Below are 21250 nucleotides of genomic sequence, written 5' to 3' on the forward strand. Positions count from 1 at the left end.
TTAAGAATCCAAGCTGGGTTGGTATCCAGCGAGGAGTCAAAAAAAAATCACGATGGTGTTTGATTTTCTTTCTCTTTCCCCTTTACTCCGCAGATGCTTCTGGCTGAATTGGAGCAGAGATTCTAGCTTTGATTTTTAAGACTGAAATTGAAATGTCTGTGGAGATTCTCAAATCATCCAGATCATGGTTGTCCCCAAAGCGCTTTTTCAAACGGAAATTGGATTTTGTTTTTTCTTGAAGACACTTCACTTCTCATCCAAGAAGCTTCTTCAGTTCTGACTGAATGGTGGAGGATGGATACACCTCCAAGTGGCCTCGGTGACTGCAAGGAATATAAATCTTCCCATTCTCTGCCATTCAGTCAGAACTGAAGAAGCTTCTTGGATGAGAAGTGAAACGTCTTCAAGAAAGAAACAAAGTCCAATTGCTTTTTGAAAAAGCACCTTTGAGTTGGAAAGTGCCAGAGACTAATATATAGGCTTAGATCTTTGAGAATTCTGCTACAAACTGGCCCATGTTACAATTCCTCCAGAAATGTGTAAATTCGAACATAGCTATTTTTCAGATTTCATGTTATTTTGCAGAAGATTGTATCCAAATAAAGAGGAAAATGCATTTAGGAATAAAGGTCTGGAAGGAAAATGCAACCGAATATGAATATATAAGTGCGATCTGTAAGCAGATCAAGTTATCAGGGGTAGGCATGCAAATTAATTTGGAAACAGGATAAAAATAAGGTATTCTCACATTAACAGTGTATACCAAGGGTAGGCAATCTTGGCTCTTTTATGACGCGTGGACTTCAACTCCCAGAATTCCTGAGCCAGCAACACTGAGGGGAAAGGGAGAGGTTTCCAAGCTGAGCATGCTGGCTCAGGAATTCTGGGAGTTGAAGTCCACTAGTCATAAAAGGTTGCCTACCCCTCCTCTAGGAGGCTCACTGCTTAGGACTTAGGACAGGGGTGGGGAACTATGGCCCCTTCATGACTTGTGGACTTCAACTCCCAGAATTCCTGAGCCAGCATGGCTAAGCATGGAAACCTCTCCCTTTCCCCTCAGCATGGCTGGCTCAGGAATTCTGGGAGTTGAAGTCCACGAGTCATAAAAGAGCCAAGCCTACCCCTGGTGTATACAAACAAATTAATAGTCATACAAACTGGAAATCTTCTGAATATTCTTATCAGATTGTATAAACCACAGGTCGGCAACCTGCGGCTCCGGAGCCGCATGCGGCTCTTTGAGCCTTCCCTGTGGCTCCCAGCCTCCTCTGCCTTTGCAGAGAGAGACAGAGACAGAGAGAGGCAATTGCGCTTCTCTCTCTCTCTCTCTCTCTCTCTCTCTCTCTCTCTCTCTCTCTCTCTCTCTCTGTGTTTTTTTTTTTTGTGTGTGTGTGTGTGTGCGCGTATGTGTAAAAGAGAGTGCACTCACAGTGTTCTCCGAGGAGCTGAAAACCTTACTGGGCGGAGCTCCTCCCTTTGCTGAGTCTCTGCAGGAAGCAGGAAGGGCAGGAGAGAGCTAGCTAGCCCAGCTAGGCTGACTCAGGAATTCTGGGAGTTGAAGTCCATGAGTCATAAAAGAGACGAGGTTGCCTACCCCTGAGCTTGTTGGACAACAGCTTGAAGCTTGCCAGGTGAGCAGCAGATAGGAGAGGGGGGGGAGAAAGAGAGAGAGAGGGAGGCAGAGAGAGAGAGAGAGAGGAAAGAGAGAGAGGGGGAGGGAGAGAGAGAGAGAGAGAGGAAAGAGAGAGAGAGAAAGAAAGAGAGTGGGGGAAGAGGAGTGGCAGACCAAGGGCAGATAGAGAGAGAGGAAGGGGGAGAGAGAGAGACAGAGAGAGAGACCCTTTTGACATCTAAAATGAAGATAACACTGCATATATCCTTTTTTTACCTCTGCGTGTATGTAATTTTATTCTCTTAAAGCATTCTCTTGGTGATCATTGTTTTAATAGTATGGATATTCCCAAGAGTCATATTTTTACTTTTATTTTTAGTGTGTGTGTGTGTATATATATATATATATATATATATATATATATATATATATATATATATATAGGTCTTTGGTTGTTCGGGTTTTCTCCCGCGTAAAATTGGAAGTGTCTTGGCACGTTTCGACGAAGTCCCATTCGTCATCTTCAGGCTGGTGTTTTTAGCTTCTTGCTTTGAGCAGCAATGTGTGGTTTTAGCTGTTTCTTCCTTTTAACTGCCAGTGAGGGTATGAACTGATTGGGTGGGAGCTTGGCTGTGTTCTGATTGGGTGGAGGTGTGTTCTGAATGGTTAGGGGCTTGGCTGTGCTCTGATTGGCTGGGGGAGTGTTCTGTTTGGTTGTGCTCAGGTTAGTCTGAGTTGCAGAGGGGTTTAAGATTTTGGGTTAGGGAGTCGTTTGTCAATAAGGGCAGGTTTCCAAATGGCTGGTAGGCGGGAGGTATCATCTCGCTTGTTCATGCTGTGTGGGCGTTTTTCTATCTCGATGGCTTCTCTGATTATTCTGTTATTAAAATGTTCACTTTTGGCAATGGTTCTGGTATTTTTAAAGTCAATTTCGTGTCCTGTGGCTTTAAGGTGTTGGACCAGGGAAGATGTTGGTTCCTCTTTTTTGACTGAGTTCTTATGTTCTTCAATGCGTGCACTTATTCTTCTGTTGGTTTGTCCGATGTATGTGGTGGGACAAGTGGTGCATGGGATTTCGTATACTCCTTGATTTTCTAATTCAATTTTATCTTTGGGGTTTCTAAGGATGGTGGATATTTTTCTGTTTGTGCAGAATGCTGTTTTGATGTTGTGTTTATGGAGGATCTTACTGATTCTGTCTGTGGTGCCTTTTATGTATGGGAGGAGGGCTTTGCCGTTTTCTTGTTCTTTGTCTTGGATTTTAGTGGGGGTTTCTTTTTGGATTAGGTTTGTAATCTTATTTCTATGGAATCCATTGGATGTTAGTACATTGGTGAGAGTGTGTAGTTCGGGTTTTAGGTGTTGTTCGTCAGCTAAGCGTTTTGTTCTGGAGATGAGTGTCTTGGCTACAGAGTTGATCTGTGCTGGGTGGTGGTGTGAGAGAGCGTGCAGATAGCGGTTTGTGTGTGTTTTCTTCTGGTAGATGGTGTGTCCTAGGGAGCCATTGGATTTCTTGTAGACTAAGACATCCAGGAAGGGAAGTTGGTTGTTAGCTTCTGTTTCCATGGTGAACTGTATTTTGGGGTGTAGGCTGTTGAGGTGTGTGAGGAAGTTGTCCAGTTTTTCTTTCCCATGTGGCCAGATTATGAAGGTGTCGTCTACGTATCTGAGCCAGAGTTTGGGTTTGTGATCCGATTTTTCTAGAGCTTGGGTTTCAAAGTGTTCCATGTAGAGGTTGGCAATGACAGGTGAGAGGGGTGATCCCATGGGTGCTCCTTCTGTTTGTTTGTATTTTTGTCCATTATAGATGAAGTATGTGTTGGATAGGCAGTGGTTGGTCAGATCTAAGATGTGTTTGGGGGGGTTATATTTGTTTTGAATAGCTGTCAAGGCTTCTTTGATAGGCACTTGGGTGAAGAGGGATATGACATCGAAGCTCACTAGTAGGTCGCTGGGCTGTAAGCTTTGTTTCTTTATGATCTCTATAAACTGGAATGAGTTTTTTACGTGTGAGGTGATGGATTCTGCATAGGGCTGTAGTTGTTTGGCGAGAAATTTGGCTAGGTTTTGTAGAGGTGAGCCTATGGAGCTGACTATAGGTCTGAGTGGGGTTCCTTCTTTGTGTATCTTGGGGAGACCATAGAGTTTAGGGCATCTGGATGATTTCTCTCTGGGAATGATTCTTTGCTGGATCTCTTCGCTAATGGGGGAGGCTTTTATCTTGGTTCTGGTGGTTTTTTCCAGGTAGGTGGTGGGATCTGTATTTAGGGGTTTGTATGTGGAGTCTTGGAGTAGGTTGGTTAATTTGGTTTGGTAGTCAGATGTGTTCATAACCACCGTGGCGTTGCCCTTGTCTGCTGGTAGGATTATTATGCTGGTGTCTTCTTTCAGGTTACGTAGTGCTGTCTGTTCCTCTTTGGGTAAGTTGCTTTTGGGTGGCTTGCTGGTGCAGAGGATGTTGGTGATTTTGAGTCTGATTTTGTTAGCGTCATCGGGGTTGATTTTGGTCAGGCTGGTTTCAACTTCACATATAATGGTTTCAGTGGGGATGTGTTTGGGAGCGACTGCAAAGTTGAATCCTTTGGAAAGGACATTGGTTTCGGCTTTGGTGAGGATCCTATCTGAGATGTTATGCACTGTTTGTTTCATGTGTGGCTGTGAGGGAGGAGGGGTTTGTTTCTGGCGTTCTTGTAGTCTTCGGAGTTTGTTGGTGTGTGTATCTGTCTTGAGGGTGGTCTGTGTTTCGGCTCTCCAGACGGCGAGTTGTTTGGATTTGTCCCAAAGTGCGGGGTGGATCTTGTTGCTGAGTTTGAGGTGGGAGTGTGAGGAGATCTTTGTCTAGGAGGAATCTTTTTGTGTGAAGTTCATTTCTGATTAGGGCCAATTCTGTTCTTTTCAGGATCCGTTTGGTGGCTGCAGAGTTGGAGTGGAATTTCAGTTGGAAACATGTGGGGATTAGATTTTGATCTCGGCAGTTGCGTAGGAATGCGAGGTCGCATAAAATGGAAGCTCTTTGGACTTCAAGTTTTTCATAGGTCCTGGTCAGATGGTGGATTTCCTCCCCGTAGAGGTTCGATATTTGTTTTCTGAGGTTTTCGCGGGTATTTGTATATAGGTCTTTGGTTGTTCGGGTTTTCTCCCGCGTAAAATTGGAAGTGTCTTGGCAACGTTTCGACGAAGTCACATTCGTCATCTTCAGGCTGGTGTTTTTAGCTTCTTGCTTTGAGCAGCAATGTGTGGTTTTAGCTGTTTCTTCCTTTTAACTGCCAGTGAGGGTATGAACTGATTGGGTGGGAGCTTGGCTGTGTTCTGATTGGGTGGAGGTGTGTTCTGAATGGTTAGGGGCTTGGCTGTGCTCTGATTGGCTGGGGGAGTGTTCTGTTTGGTTGTGCTCAGGTTAGTCTGAGTTGCAGAGGGGTTTAAGATTTTGGGGTTAGGGAGTCGTTTGTCAATAAGGGCAGGTTTCCAAATGGCTGGTAGGCGGGAGGTATCATCTCGCTTGTTCATGCTGTGTGGGCGTTTTTCTATCTCGATGGCTTCTCTGATTATTCTGTTATTAAAATGTTCACTTTTGGCAATGGTTCTGGTATTTTTAAAGTCAATTTCATGTCCTGTGGCTTTAAGGTGTTGGACCAGGGAAGATGTTGGTTCCTCTTTTTTGACTGAGTTCTTATGTTCTTCAATGCGTGCACTTATTCTTCTGTTGGTTTGTCCGATGTATGTGGTGGGACAAGTGGTGCATGGGATTTCGTATACTCCTTGATTTTCTAATTCAATTTTATCTTTGGGGTTTCTAAGGATGGTGGATATTTTTCTGTTTGTGCAGAATGCTGTTTTGATGTTGTGTTTATGGAGGATCTTACTGATTCTGTCTGTGGTGCCTTTTATGTATGGGAGGAGGGCTTTGCCGTTTTCTTGTTCTTTGTCTTGGATTTTAGTGGGGGTTTCTTTTTGGATTAGGTTTGTAATCTTATTTCTATGGAATCCATTGGATGTTAGTACATTGGTGAGAGTGTGTAGTTCGGGTTTTAGGTGTTGTTCGTCAGCTAAGCGTTTTGTTCTGGAGATGAGTGTCTTGGCTACAGAGTTGATCTGTGCTGGGTGGTGGTGTGAGAGAGCGTGCAGATAGCGGTTTGTGTGTGTTTTCTTCTGGTAGATGGTGTGTCCTAGGGAGCCATTGGATTTCTTGTAGACTAAGACATCCAGGAAGGGAAGTTGGTTGTTAGCTTCTGTTTCCATGGTGAACTGTATTTTGGGGTGTAGGCTGTTGAGGTGTGTGAGGAAGTTGTCCAGTTTTTCTTTCCCATGTGGCCAGATTATGAAGGTGTCGTCTACATATCTGAGCCAGAGTTTGGGTTTGTGATCCGATTTTTCTAGAGCTTGGGTTTCAAAGTGTTCCATGTAGAGGTTGGCAATGACAGGTGAGAGGGGTGATCCCATGGGTGCTCCTTCTGTTTGTTTGTATTTTTGTCCGTTATAGATGAAGTATGTGTTGGATAGGCAGTGGTTGGTCAGATCTAAGATGTGTTTGGGGGGGGTTATATTTGTTTTGAATAGCTGTCAAGGCTTCTTTGATAGGCACTTGGGTGAAGAGGGATATGACATCGAAGCTCACTAGTAGGTCGCTGGGCTGTAAGCTTTGTTTCTTTATGATCTCTATAAACTGGAATGAGTTTTTTACGTGTGAGGTGATGGATTCTGCATAGGGCTGTAGTTGTTTGGCGAGAAATTTGGCTAGGTTTTGTAGAGGTGAGCCTATGGAGCTGACTATAGGTCTGAGTGGGGTTCCTTCTTTGTGTATCTTGGGGAGACCATAGAGTTTAGGGCATCTGGATGATTTCTCTCTTCTCCAGTGAGTCCTTCCTTCTCATTAGGTGGCCAAAGTATTTGAGTTTTAACTTCAGGATCTGGCCTTCTAAAGAGCAGTCGGGGTTGATCTCTTCTAGGACTGACCAGTTTGAACCCCTTGCAGTCCAAGGGACTACTGTCTTACTTAGTGGTAATTCTGGTCTGGTCACAATTGCGGTTGAGGACTATCTGTATATATGATGGCTTTGCATTGCATTGAGCTGGAAGGATAAATGAAAGGCACAGTAAACATCTGCATAAATCAATAATGTTATAGGTAGACATCAGGAACAGGAAGGATGAGATCATTGAAAATAGTTTGCGGAATGCGGATTTAACATTCAAACGTTGCTTGTAGCTAATATAGAACAGGCCCCTAAACTAAGGTGCCTTTAGATCAGTGTTTCTCAACCTTGACCATTTTAAGGCAGGTGGACTTCAACTCCCAGAATTCCACAGCCAGCGTTGCTGGCTGTGGAATTCTGGGAGTTGAAGTCCACCTGCCTTAAAATGGTCAAGGTTGAGAAACACTGCTTTAGATCCATATCTCACTTTATCTGTTTTTTTTTTTTTTTTTTGCACTTTAAGGCACACGTGTCCTTCAAACCAACCGTAGCCCAGCAACAAAAGTGCTCCAATTGTACCACCACAGCTGTGGATGGCAATCTTGTGGTAACCTATGATGTCAAAAGGGATACGAAAGCTGGAGAGCTGGAGGTACTTGGCTAAATGTCTTGAGTGCTTGGAATGGGGGAAGATCAAGCCAGATCTGAACAGCGAATAGGCCAAGAGACTCAAGATCTAGGGGAGAGTGCCCGTAATTCGTGTAACAAGCAAATGATGACATTTTAAGAGCCATTCCCCTGCTACCATTCTGAGAAAAAAAAATTTTTCAAGAAGTCATTCACAGGGAGGGAGGGAGGGAGGGAAGGAAGGAAGGAAGGAAGGAAGGAAGGAAGGAAGGAAGGAAGGAAGGAAGGAAGGAAGAAAAAGAAAAAGAAAGAAGGAAGGAAGAAGGAAGGAAGAAGGAAGGAAAGAAAGAGAGAGAGAGAGAGAAAGAAAGAAAGAAAGAAAGAAAGAAAGAAAGAAAGAAAGAAAGAAAGAAAAAGAAAGAAAGAAAGAAAGAGTTGCAAGAATTGGGTATGTGTAGTTTAAGGAAAAGAAGTACTGAGGCTGACATGACATCAGTGTTCCAATATTTGAGGGGCTGTCACAAAAAAAGAGAGGTTCAACCTATTCTCCAAAGCGCCTGAAGGCAGGACAAGAAGCAATGGATGGAAATTAATCAAGGAGAGAAGCAATCTAGAACTAAGGAGAAACTTCCTGACAGTGAGAACAATTAACCAGTGGAACAACCTGCCTCCAGAAGTTGTGGGTGCTCCATCACTGGAGGTTTTTAAGAAGAGACTGGACAACCATTTGTCTGAAATGGTAGAGCAGTATCTGTCTATGGATGAGTAGATCAAGAGAAAATGCTTGAGCAGGGGGTTGGGCTAGAAGATCTCCAAGGTCCCTTTCAACTGTGTTATTCTGTTATTAGGAGGGAATGAGAGAATAAATGAATGAATGAATGGAGGGAGGGAGGGAGGAAACCTACATACAGACATATGCAAAGGATTCCTCTCCCAGGAAACCTCTAGTTTTAGGGTTCTTTTAGAAATCCATTGGTAAGAAACCCTGTCCTTCTAACCTTGTTTTCCAGGTCTTCAATGGGTATTTTGTCCACTACTTCGCTCCGGATGACTTGGATCCTCTGCCAAAAAATATCCTGTTTGTCATTGATGTCAGCGGCTCTATGTGGGGAATAAAAATGAAACAGGTAAATGCAAAGTCCCAAGAAGAGTTGAAATTCCTGCATGTAAAGTCTAGATTAGGATTGCCCAACTGTGGCCCTTTTTATGACTTGTGGACCCTTCCTTCCTTCCTTCCTTCCTTCCTTCCTTCCTTCCTTCCTTCCTTCCTTCCTTCCTTCCTTCCCTCCTTTCATTCCTCTCTTCCTCCCTCTCTCCCTCCCTCCTTCCTTCCTTCCCTCTTTCCTTCCTTTCTTCCTTCCTCTCTCCCTCCCTCTTTTCCTTCCTTCCCTCTTTCCTTCCTTCCCTCCTTTCATGCCTCCCTCTCTCCCTTCCTCTTTTCCTTCCTTCCTTCCCTCCTTTCATTCCTCTCTTCCTCCCTCTCTCCCTCTCTCCCTCCCTCCTTCCTTCCTTCCTTCCTTCCCTCCTTCCTTCCTTCCTTCCTTCCCTCTTCATTCCTCTCTTCCTCCCCCTCTCTCTCCCTCTCTCCCTCCCTCTTTTCTTTCCTTCCTTCCTTCCTTCCTTCCTTCCTTCCTTCCTTCCCTCCCTCATTTCATTCCTTCTTTCCTTTCTTCCTCCAGAATAACAGGATTGGAAGGGACCTTGGAGGTCATCTAGTGGCGGTCTCTAAACTGGCTCAGGAATTCTGGGAGTTGAAGTCCAGAAGTCATAAAGGAGCCATAGTTCCCCACCTAGAAAATTACTACCATGATCCAAATCTCTCTCTCTCTCTCTCTCTCTCCTCTGAATGGATCGAGAGAAAATGTGTCTTATTTTACAAAATATGCGGGAATAATTGATTTCCTGGGTATGCACTATATCTGGAGTCCTGTGCTGCCCAAATGGGCTGGGTTCACACAGCTGTGAAGATCACACAGCTCAGGTTTAGCATGTTTTGTGAATGGAGTCACTAGTTTAGGCATCTGTGGAAGGGGCCAAATGAAGATACCATTGTGTGATGCCGCCACATAAATGAGGTAACCATATCTGCATCAGATGATGCAAGTATATCATCACATTATAGGTGGGTTATAATTGTGATGTCATAATGGATTTAACCGATACTAAGTCTTTATCTGCCCTAATGAAATATGTTGTGTGAACACAGTAAAAAAAGACCTGGGTGGAAAAAAGGGCAGGGAATGCTCCGGTCTTGCCCAGAGCTGGACAATATCATTGGATATCTCTCCCAACTTATACAGATAGTCCTTGACTTACAACCACAACTGAACCCAATTTTTTTGTTGCTAAGTAAGACAGTTGCTAAGTGAGTTTTGCCCCATTTTACGACCGTTCTTGCTAAATGAATCACTGCAGTTAAGCTAGTAACGTGGTTTTTAAGTGAATATGGCTTCCCCATGGACATTGCTTGTTAGAAGGTCACAAAAGAGGATCAGGTGACCCTGGGACACTGCGACCATCATAAATACAGGCCAGTTATCCACCGTTCAAATTTTGATTGCGTTACTACGGGTATGCATGCTGCAATGGTCGTAAGTGCGAAAAATGATGGTAAGTCACTTTTTCCAGTGCCATTGTAACTTTGAATGGCCACTAAATGAACTGTTGTAAGTCAAAGACTATCTATAGCAGTGGTTCTCAACCTGTAGGTCGGGACCCCATTTGGGGTCGAACGACCATTTCATGGGGTCGCCAAACAACGCAATCCGCCATTTTTCCCCCCTTTTCCTTAGCTGTGCTACTCCCTTTTATCCTATTGACTTTTGAAAGCCAATAGAATAGACTCTCTTGAATAGAGAGTCCCATTCTGCAAACGGTGCTGCACCAGTTGAGTAGTCCTCGACTTAGGACCGGTTGAGTAGTCCTCGACTTACGACCGGTTGGGGGTCACGGCATTAAAAAGGTTGAGAACCACTGATCTATAGTATGAAAGGAGACGGATTGATTAAATATGTTTTGTGAAATGCTCAGTATGGGCTAAATATTGAGGCCATCTTCATCAATCATTCCTCCATTGTGGCTATTTCAGATTTTTTTCCCTCCCATTTTCGCACACATTATAGCTGACATTTTACAACAGGGATCATAAAAATAGCCATGCTTCCAATGAGGCAGACTGCGAGGGGCAAAAGTTTATAAAATTTTAATCTGATTTCATCTGACGTTTCAGACTGTGGAAGCTATGAAGACCATCCTGGGTGACCTCCGATCCGATGACCAGTTTTCTATCCTGGACTTCAACCACAATGTCCGTTGCTGGAGAGATAATTTGGTTCAAGCCTCCAAAATGCAGATAGATGCAGCCACGAATTACGTTGAGGGAATCCACCCCAATGGAGGTGAGCGAGAGATACCCAAGGAAATGTAAGGATTTATAAAAAGGAACCTTCTGTTTGGAAAGTTTACGCAACTTTGGGAACGCAAGTTTTCCCTGAATTAATAAGACTTCAGTCGCTTTTGTATTAACCTCTCCTGGCTTTCCCCAAAGAAGCCTGGAGAATGTGGTCACTGAGAAGATTGAGACTTTGCGGAGAAATTATTGACCCCAATCATATTATTTGCTCAGAACTGGGCATGTAAGTCTGTATTGCCCCAGGATAACTAGGATCATCTATTCTACTGAGCTCTTCTTCTTCTTCTTCTTCTTCTTCTTCTTCTTCTTCTTCTTCTTCTTCTTCTTCTTCTTCTTCTTCTTCTTCTTCTACTCCTTCTACTCCTTCTCCTCCTCCTCTTCTTCTTCTCCTTCTCCTTCTCCTTGTCTTCCTCCTCCTCCTCTTCTTCTTCTTCTTCTTCTTCTTCTTCTTCTTCTTCTTCTTCTTCTTCTCCTTCTCCTCCTCCTCCTCCTCCTCTTCTTCTCCTTCTCCTTCTCCTCCTTGTCTTCCTCCTCCTCCTCCTCCTCCTCTTCTTCTTCTTCTTCTTCTTCTTTTTCTTCTTCTTCTTCTTTCCTCCTCCTCCTCCTCCTCCTCCTCCTCCTCCTCCTCCTCCTCCTCCTCCTCCTCCTCCTCTTCTTCTTCTTCTTCTTCTTCTTCTTCTTCTTCTTCTTCTTCTTCTTCTTCTTCTTCTTCTTCTTCTCCTTCTCCTCCTTGTCTTCTTCTTCTCCTCCTCCTCCTCCTTCTTCCTCTTCCTCTTCTTCTTCCCCTTACTCTTAGCCTCCCCCTCTCCCTCCCCTTCCCCTCCTCCTCCTCCTCCTCCTCTCCTTCCTTCTCTGGCTTCATGCATTAAAAATAAACAATAGAAGTACAATAATACGATTTTAAAAAAAAAATTGTCGCCTTTTTAATTTTTAACAGGAACCAACATCAACGATGCCCTTCTCCGGGCCATCTTTATTTTAAATGAAGCCAACGCTTTGGGGATGCTAGATCCAAGTTCTGTCTCCATGATAATATTGGTTTCAGACGGAGACCCAACTGTCGGTAAGAGCTGGACATTCAGCATTGCTGGCTGGGGAATTCCGGGAGTTGAAGTCCACAAGTCTTCATGTGGCCAAGGTTGGACACCCCTGCTGCTGTAAGAGTTTTTGTCTTTTTTTCTTCTTCCTATCAGGAGAACTAAAGCTGCCCACGATTCAGAAAAACGTGAAGAAGCATATCCAGAATGACATCTCCTTGTTCTGTCTTGGAATCGGCTTTGATGTGGACTATGATTTTCTGAAGAGGTTGGCGACTGAAAACAACGGAGCCGCGCAACGGATCTTTGGGAATCAAGAGACCTCTTCCCAAATGAAGGTGACTTGTCCACCATCCTTGGTGAAGTAAAGCAGTGTTTCCCAAACTTGATAATTTTAAGGCATGAGGACTTCAACTCCCAGAATTCCACAGCCAGCGTTGCTGGCTGTGGAATTCTGGGAGTTGAAGTCCTCATGCCTTAAAATTGTCAAGTTTGGGAAACACTGAAGTAAAGGAAGGGAGGAGGAGCGGTCCTAACCCAGTGGTTCTCAACCTTTTTAATGCCGCGACCCCCCAACCGGTCGTAAGTCGAGGACTATTCAACCGGTCGTAAGTCGAGGACTACTCAACTGGTGCAGCCCCGTTTGCAGAATGGGACTTTTGGCGGGCTCAGCAGGGCAGAGACAGCCTGGACAATTCCTATTGGCTTTTGAAAGCCAATAGAATTAGACTCTATTCAAGAGAGTCTATCCTATTGGCTTTCAAAAGCCAATAAAATAAAAGGGAGTAGCACAGCTAAGGAAAAGGGGGGAAAAATGGCGGACTGCGTTGTTTGGCGACCCCCATGAAATGGTCGTTCGACCCCAAATGGGGTCCCGACCCACAGGTTGAGAACCACTGTCCTAACCTAACAAGTTATTCTGACTTTTGACAGGCTTTCATAAACATAAACTATGCTATTTCTCAGCTCAAAATACCATTTACTGTATCTTAATGCCTCGTTGGCTTTCTCCATTACAGTTCTAGGTCACCAATTTAACACCAGTTCAGAGGGTGGCTACCTTTTATATTTTGACCTAATTCGTTTAGGCTGCGTCAACAAAAATCTGTAAAGTTAATGGTTGAAGGGTGCTGGGACATCTGATAGAGAAGGCCTTTTTATTAACCTCGGACCAAAATTATTTCTGCTTGAAGACATTCTCCCCCTGCGAAGACATTCTCCCCCTGCATCAAGACATATACACTATTTATGGTGTATCCCAGACATGTCAAACACAAGGCCCGGGGGCCAGATGCGGCCCGCGAAGTGGTTTCATGTGGCCCGCAAAGCCATCCTGGAAACAGTGAGGAAACGGCCCCCGCTGCCTTGGCCCTGGCCCAGGCCGGCCAGGAGCCAATGTAGAATTTTGTGGTGGCCATCTTGGCATTTGCCTCAGTGGACCATGGCATTTGCCCTGATCCCACTCCTGCCCAGGCCCCCACAGGCACCCTTGATACGAATGATGTAGAACTGGCCACGCCCACCCAGTAGGCCACACCCACTCCATCCACGCCCACCCAGTAGGCTGCACCCACTCTGGCCACACCCACTAGAATTCACATCTCCTGGTAATTGGCCCAAAGTCACCTTGCCAGCTTACTTGATTAAGATGCAACTAGACCTCGAATATCTCCTAGTGATTGGCCCAAAGACCTTAAATCGATTTCATGCCTAAGGTAGGACTAGAACTCACCATCTCCTGGTAATCGACCCCAAATCGCCCAGCCAACTTTCATGCTTAAGGTGGGATTAGAACCGTCTCTTGGTAATTGGCCCAAAGTCACCTAGCCAGCTTTCATGCTTAAGATGCAACTAGAACTCACCATCTCTTGGTGATTGGTGGCCAAATTCACCCAGTCAGCTTTCATGCCTTAAGGCAGGACTAGAATTCACCATCTTATAATAATAATAAAGTTGGAAGGGACCTTGGAGGTCATCTAGTCCAACCCCCTGCTCAGGCAGGAAACCCTATACCATTTCAGACACATGGCTGTCTAGTCTCTTCTTAAAAACTTCCAGTGTTGGAGCATTTACTGCTTCTGGAGGCAAGCTGTTCCACTGATTAGTTGTTCTCACTGTCAGGAAGTTTCTCCTTAGTTCTAGGTTGCTTCTCTCCTTGATGAGTTTCCATCCATTGCTTCTTGTCCTGCCTTCAGGCGCTTTGGAGAATAGCTTGACTCCCTCTTCTTTGGGGCAGCCCCTGAGATACTGGAAGACTGTGATCATGTCCCCCCTCGTCCTTCTCTTCATCAAACTAGACATACCCAATTCCAGCAACCGTTCCTTATATGTTTTAGCCTCCAGTCCCCTAATCATCTTTGTTGCTCTTCTCTGCCCTCTTTCTAGAGCAGTGGTTCTCAACCTTTCTAATGCCGAGACCCCATAATACAGTTCCCCATGTTGTGGTGACCCCCAACCACTTATACATCACCGGGTGCCAGGGGTGTGGCCAAAGAAAAGGGGGGAAAAATGGTGGACAGCCTTGTTTGGCGACCCCCGTGAAATGGTTGTTCGACCCCAAATGGGGTCCCGACCCATAGGTTGAGAACCACTGTTCTAGAGTCTCAGCATCTTTTTTACATCGTGGTGACCAAAACTGGATGCAGTATTCCAAGTGTGGCCTTACCAAGGCATTGTAAAGTGGTATTAATAATAATTGGCTCAAAGCCACCCAACCAGTTTTCATGCTTAAGGCAGGACTAGAACTGACTGTCTCCTGGTTTCTAGGCAGTACCTAAACCACTCTTCCAAACATGCTCTACTTTTTTCCCCCTCTATTTTTGTTGTGAATTGATTATGATCCTTAGGAAATGGATATATCTGTGTCCTTTACACCTGGGCTCAATGGGGGGGGGGTCATAGAAGTAGTCCTCGACTTACAACAGTTCATTTAGTGACCGTTCAAAGTTAATACAGCACTTAAAAAACAGACTCATGACCATTTTTCACCCTTATGACCGTCACAGCGTCCCCAGGGTCACGTGATCAAAATTCAGACGCTTGGCCACTGACTCATATTTATGACGGTTGCAGTGTCCCGGGGGTCACATGATCCCCTTTTGCGACCTTCTGACAAGCAAAGTCAATGGGGGAAGCCGGATTCACTTAAGAATCTTGTTACTAACTTCACAACTACAGTGATTCACTTAACAACTGTGGCAAGAAAGGTCATAACATGGAGCAAAATTCACTTAACCACTGTCTCACTTAGCAATGGAAGTTTTTGGCTCCATTGTGGTTGTAAGTCAAGGACTGCCTGTATATCACACATCAGGAACAAGCGTCTTTCAGAAGTAAACTTCTAATGTCTATGGGTTTCCCCCCCCCCTGAATTTGCAGAAATTCTACAACCAGGTTTCCACCCCACTTCTCAAAAAACTGGAGTTCAACTATCCCGAAGGAGTCGTGTCCGATGTAACCCAGAGCACCTTCCAGAACTATTTTGGAGGGTCAGAGATTGTGGTATCGGGAAAAGTCGACACTGAAAATGTGCAGCATTTACAGAGTGTGATAACAGCCACAGCAGTAAGTCCACCTTGATAGTACCTGAATATGATGAGTTTGTGAAATTGTAGGGATTTTTCTCAAACTTTTATAGAGAAATCACGAGTCTTCCAGGCTGAAGGAGACTGTATGTCCTTCTCCAAAACCGATATTTTTCCTCTAGCTACAGAGAACCAACTTAAGGGACAGCAAAAATTTATCTTGGCTAGTCATGAAATGTTAAGTAAGGTTAGAACTTGGATGAGAGATTCCAGGAAAACCTGAGAAAGTACAGCACAGGTAATCCTCAACTTACAATCATTTATTTACTGACAGTTCAAAGTTACAATTGTAGCGCCACCCCCGTAGGGACCGCTTAAGTCCGGGCCCTCCCGACCTCCCCTCCAAATGGCCACCAGCCCAAGGAAGTCTATCACGTCGGCACCTTTGCCTAACGGCACGTAACACAGTGGTATTCAGTCACGATCGGCAGCCACGCAGATGGGGCGGTGATGGTCGCTCTCTCTCTCGACAGTGCCTCACGTGGGATGATGGTGGTTGATCTCAGGCAATACGAACTTACAGGGAAGATAGTAGTCCATTCCTGATAACAGCAGCTGGCATAAGGCAATGGTAGTCCGTCTCTAGTCGCAACAACCTGCTCAGAACGATGCCAGTCAGTCTCTGATGACAACAACTTTGCCTAAAACAATGGCGTCAGTCTCTGGTGACAGCAACTTTGCCTAAAACAATGGTGGTCAGTCTCTGGTGACAGCAACTTGCCTAAAACAATGGCGGTCAGTCTCTGGTGACAGCAACTTGCCCAGAACAATGTTAATCAGTCTTTGATGACAACAACTTGCCTAAAACGATGGCAGTCAATCTCTAGCGCTGGCAGAGGCCTCCCTTGTCCATTCTCCTCGTCCCTCTCTGACCTCACTCAATTTGTAATCCATTTTTATCTCCCCCAGCTGATCCTATGAAACAAAAAACCCTTACCTCCCACTAAAAGATGTATGTCAAACTCTTACCTAACTCTCCCTCTGCCTAGCTTACTCCAACGAGGGAAAAGAATTAAAACTCTCCAAACCACCCTCTCTCCCTCTCTTTGTCTGACCTACCCACAACGAAAGAGAAAGAAACAATAAAACTTCACCTCTCTCTCTCTCTCTCTCTCTCTCTCTCTCTCTCTCTCCCTAGCCTGCTTCAAGCAAACAGCTCCGACAAGCTACTCCCACTCTCTTTCTCTCCCTGCCTGGCCTGCTTCCAGCAAACAGCTCCAGCAATTACTCTCTCTCTCTCTCCCTGCCTGACCTGCTTCAAGCAAACAGCTCCAGCAATTACTTTCACTCTCTCACTCTCCCTGCCTGACCTGCTTCAAGCAAACAGCTCCAGCAACTACTCTCACTCTCTCTATCCCTCCCCTTTTCGTCCAGCTTGCCTGTTAACGAAGCAGAAAAAGCAAAGGCGAAAACTCCAGCTTCTTACGCTCTCTTCGATCAGCTGGCTCAGAACGGCAAGCTCCGCCAAGCCTTCTCTCTTCCTCCCTTCTATCGGCTTCCTCCTCCTTTTTCTTCCCTCTTCCGAGCCACGCTCCACCGCCAGACCCCTGGCAGCTGCCGGAGCTCCTCCTCTTCCTGCCAAATCGGCAGGGCTCCTGCAAAGCCTCTCTCAGCTGGCCCCATTCTCACCCCAACTCCGCTTCCCAATGACACTGAAAAAAGTGACTCACGACCATTTTTCACACTTATGACCATTGCAGCATCCCCAAGTCACATGATCCTAATTCAGACGCTTGGCAACTGGCATGTACCTATGACGGTTGCAGTGTCCTGAGGTCACATGATCATCTTTTTCAGCCTTCCGACAAGCAATGTCAATGGGGAAGCCGGATTCACTGAACCACCGTGTTACTAACGTAAAAACTGCAGCGATTCACCGTAGCAAGAAAGATTGTAAAACGGGACGAAACTCACTTCGCAAGTGTCTTGCTTTGCGACAGGAATTTTTTTGGGGGGGGGGGGCTCAATGGTGGTCGTAAGTCGAAAACTCCCTGTAACCCTTTTAGGAGATCGTGAGAAGCCCAAAATATTGAGGTTGGCTCTGCTAGCTTATACACGGGTCGTTTCTCTGTTTTGTTTTTCCACCAGTCCAATGCACAGCTAATCTTGGAGATTCTGGCTGACGTTGAGGGACTGGATGACTTCCTGAACAAGAATAAACATGCCGATCCCAAATTCACGGAAAAGTTGTGGGCCTACCTGACCGTCAACCAACTCATGGCTGAAAGGTAAGAACAGTGGTTCTCAACCTGTGGGTCGGGGTCCAATGACCATTTCACGGGGGTCGCCAAACAACGCAGTCTGCCATTTTTTCCCCCTCCCTTTTCCTTAGCTGTGCTCCTCCCTTTTATTCTCTTGGCTTTTGAAAGCCAATAGAATAGACTCTCTTGAATAGAGTCTAATTCTATTGGCTTTCAAAAGCCAATAGGAATTGTCCAGGCGGTCTCGGCCCTGCTGAGCCCGCCAAAAGTCCCATTCTGCAAACGGTGCTGCACCAGTTGAGTAGTCCTCGACTTATGACCGGTTGAGTAGTCCTCGACTTACGACCGGTTGGGGGTCGCGGCATTAAAAAGGTTGAGAACCACTGGGTAAGAAGGAAAGACTTATAAAGTAACTAAGCTCGGGGAGCACCCAGGACCCCACTGGTCAACAACCCCAAGCGACGAATGCTCTCTTTTATCGGTTCGATCTTCTGCGTTTGGGCTTAGCCTTCACCTTTGTTTGTTGACGTTGCCCAGAAACGTGGCTCCTACCGCCTCCTTGAAAAGAAACATCACCAAGGCCATCTTGCAGATGTCGCTGGACCATCACATCGTGACCCCCTACACAGCTATGCTCATTGAGAACCCAGATGGGGAGGAGATGATGCTGGCTGACTCCCCGCAGGACCGCAAGAGGGCCTGTTGTCCAGGTGATCTTAATAATAATAATAATAATAACAACAACAACAACAACAACAACAACTGAACATCTGGCTGACTGCAATGATCAATAGTAATAATAATAATAATAATAATAATAAAGTTGGAAGGGACCTTGGAGGTCATCTAGTCCAATCTTTTCTGCTCAGGCAGAAAACCCTATACCATTTTTCGGACAAATGGCTGTCCAGTCTCTTCTTAAAAACTTCCAGTGTTGGAGCATTCACCGCTTCTGGAGGCAGGTTGTTCCACTGGTTAATTGTTCTCACTGTCAGGAAATTTCTCCTTAGTTCCAGGTTGTTTCTCTCTTTGGGTAGTTTCCATCCATTGCTTCTTGTCCTGCCTTCAGGTGCTTTGGAGAATAGCTTGACTCCCTCTTCTTTGGGCAGCCCCTGGGATACGGGAAGACTGCTATCATGTCCCCCCTCGTCCTTCTCTTCGTTAAACTAGACATACCCAATTCCAGCAACCGTTCCTTATATGTTTTAACCTCCAGTCCCCTAATCATCTTTGTTGCTCTTCTCTGTACTCTTTCTAGAGTCTCAACATCTTTTTTACATTGTGGTGACCGCCTCTTCCTGTCCAGATGTGACATGGATGGAAGCAGTTGGAGTTCATTACAATTAATGTCTTTTCTCTCCCCTTCCCCCCCTCAAAACAGGTGCTCTAAGCATTGGACAGCCCAAGCCCGTCCCTGCTTTGGCTCAGCCCGGCTCCAAAGACCCACAACCAGCACTTAGGGGTCCCACTGCAGCAACTGTATATCCAGGTAAAGGAAGCCCCATCCATCTTCTCATCTTGTTCGTTGGTGGGGTTCTCTCCACACATTTCATCACCCACTGACTGTATTGACCCAAAATGTTAACCTTGATCAGGCTTAAACCCCCCCCCTCACTAACTTGGGCTTTTTTGGCTTTGCAGGAGGGGTGAACCTAGCCTGCTTTGATTAGCGTGTGGCTCATGAGAACATAATATTGGTTAATCCAGGACCCAAGAGACATGTGGGGTCCTGGGGGCTCTCTGAGCTTGGTTGTTTGCAGACATTTCATGACCCAACTAGGTAACATCATCAGTTCTAGAAGGGAGTAGGGTTTGCAGAGTAGAGGAGGAGGAGCAGGAGGAGGACGGTGGGATCCTAGGTGCTGGCTGAGCTTGGGGTGTTGGCTTGCAGACATTTCATCACCCAACTAGGTAACATCATCAGCATGAGGCAATATGAGCGTTGCTGCCTATTTATATGCAGTCGCTTGCCCTGTCAGTTTTGTCAGTAATGCATCTGTAATCCGGAACCCCGCCAATCCCGATAGGAGTATTTTCTGGGTGGTGAACCTACTAACGCTCCTCCCCTGCTATTTTCCACACAACCACCCTGTGAGGTGGGTTGGCTTGAGAGAGTGTGACTGGCCCAAAGCCAGCTTTCCTGACTAAGGCAACACTAGAACTCACAGTCACCTGGTGACTGGCCCAGAGTCACCCAGCTAGTTTTCATGCCTAAGGCAGGACGAGAACTCGCTGTCTCCTGGCCCAAAGTCACCCAGCTGGCTTTCCTACCTAGAAGTGGGACTAGAACTCACTCTCTCCTGGTGATTGACTCAAAGTCACCTAGCCTGCTTTCATGTCTATGTCTAAGGTGGGACTACTGTAGACTCACTGGAGAAGAGCCTGATGCTGGGGAAGATTGAGGGCAAGAGAAGAAGGGGACGACAGAGAATGAGGTGGCTGGATGGAGTCCCTGAAGCAGGAGGCATGAGCTTCAATGGACTCCAGAAGATGGTAGAGGACAGGAAGGCCTGGAGGAACGTGGTCCATGTCTTGTGGAAACGAAAGGACTCTTACGAATTCCAGAGGGTTTTAGCAGAGAGATTTATTGCGCAGGTTCAGAAGCTATAGCAACAAGCAATTGTGAACCCCGAGGGCGGGTTCAAACTTCAGTTTTATACTTTCCTTTTCTCAGGAACAAAGGAATACACATTGTAATACATCAGGTTCGTTTCTCACGGGTATACAATGGAGAGTTTGCTACATATATTGTATCCAAGTGTAATGCACATTAGGTTAGTCTCATACTACTAACACAGCACTATTCCAGTAATTATGCAGACACATCATTATTCTAGTGATTGTTCATTATTCCACATTACATGGGGTTGCAATGGGTGGGACACGACTTCGCAACTAACAACAACTGTAGACTTCACAGTCTCCTAGCGACTGGCCCAAAGTCCCCCAGTCGGCTTTCATCCATAAAGTGGAACTAGAACTCAAAGTCTCCTGGGGCTTTAACCACTAGACTCCAAGTATTCATTCTAATTCCTTCTTAGACTTACGTTTCCCTACTGCTTATTCACACCACTGACCCATACAAGGGAAACTATGTCTCCAGGCCTCTCTACACTCACAAATAGCCCTCCACACAAACACACACACATTTCAGTGGGCTAATTATTACCATAATTAATGATTTTTATGTACTGCAAGGGTAAGGCGTGCTTACAAGACAAGCGTTAAGCTGCTTCTCACTGTCTGTGCTTTGGTTAGGAAAAGGCAAAGTTAAATGAAGTGAAGCAGGACCCTTATAAGTATGTAAGCCAAGGCCCAGTTACAACACACAATAACAAAGCGGCCTTTTGTTAATCCTCCTCCTTGTGGTTGAAAAGAGAGCCAGTGTGTATGCATGTCTCCTGTTGGATCTCGTATACCAATGGTTCTCAACCTTTTTAATGCCGCAACCCCAACCGGTCGTAAGTCGAGGACTACTCAACCGGTCATAAGTCGAGGACTACTCAACTGGTGCAGCCCTGTTTGTAGAATGGGACTTTTGGCGGGCTCAGCAGGGCAAAGACAGCCTGGATAATTCCTATTGGCTTTTGAAAGAGAGTCTCTTCTATTGGCTTTCAAAAGCCAATAGAATAAAAGGGAGTAGCACAGCTAAGGAAAAGGGGGGGGGGGAATGGCGGATTGCGTTGTTTGGCGACCCCATGAAATGGTCGTTCAACCCCAAATGGGGTCCCGACCCACAGGTTGAGAACCACTGTTGTATACAGGTAGTCCTCAACTTTACGACCACAACTGAGCCCAAAATTTCAAACTTCTGAATAGTCTTCTGTTAATTAGAGGTTGTCCTTGGCTTACAAGCATCCGTTC

At 45.6% G+C, this 21250-nt stretch overlaps 1 protein-coding gene across 1 annotated transcript in view; it reads left to right on the forward strand.

Annotated features, from left to right (window-relative positions):
• Positions 1-21250, forward strand: part of ITIH2 (inter-alpha-trypsin inhibitor heavy chain 2) — a 45793-nt gene that overhangs the window by 14865 nt on the left and 9678 nt on the right. Inside the window, exons 8-16 of the mRNA XM_039369550.1 lie at positions 7049-7177; positions 8163-8279; positions 10382-10550; positions 11502-11627; positions 11758-11939; positions 14980-15165; positions 17274-17413; positions 17924-18096; positions 18768-18875. Of these exons, the coding sequence (XP_039225484.1) occupies positions 7049-7177; positions 8163-8279; positions 10382-10550; positions 11502-11627; positions 11758-11939; positions 14980-15165; positions 17274-17413; positions 17924-18096; positions 18768-18875 (1330 nt within the window). The remainder of the gene's footprint in view (positions 1-7048; positions 7178-8162; positions 8280-10381; positions 10551-11501; positions 11628-11757; positions 11940-14979; positions 15166-17273; positions 17414-17923; positions 18097-18767; positions 18876-21250) is intronic.

Source organism: Crotalus tigris, unplaced genomic scaffold (genome assembly GCF_016545835.1).
Source record: "Crotalus tigris isolate CLP2741 ecotype Arizona unplaced genomic scaffold, ASM1654583v1 scf7180000021160.8983255:1529534, whole genome shotgun sequence".
Taxonomy (NCBI): domain Eukaryota; kingdom Metazoa; phylum Chordata; class Lepidosauria; order Squamata; family Viperidae; genus Crotalus; species Crotalus tigris.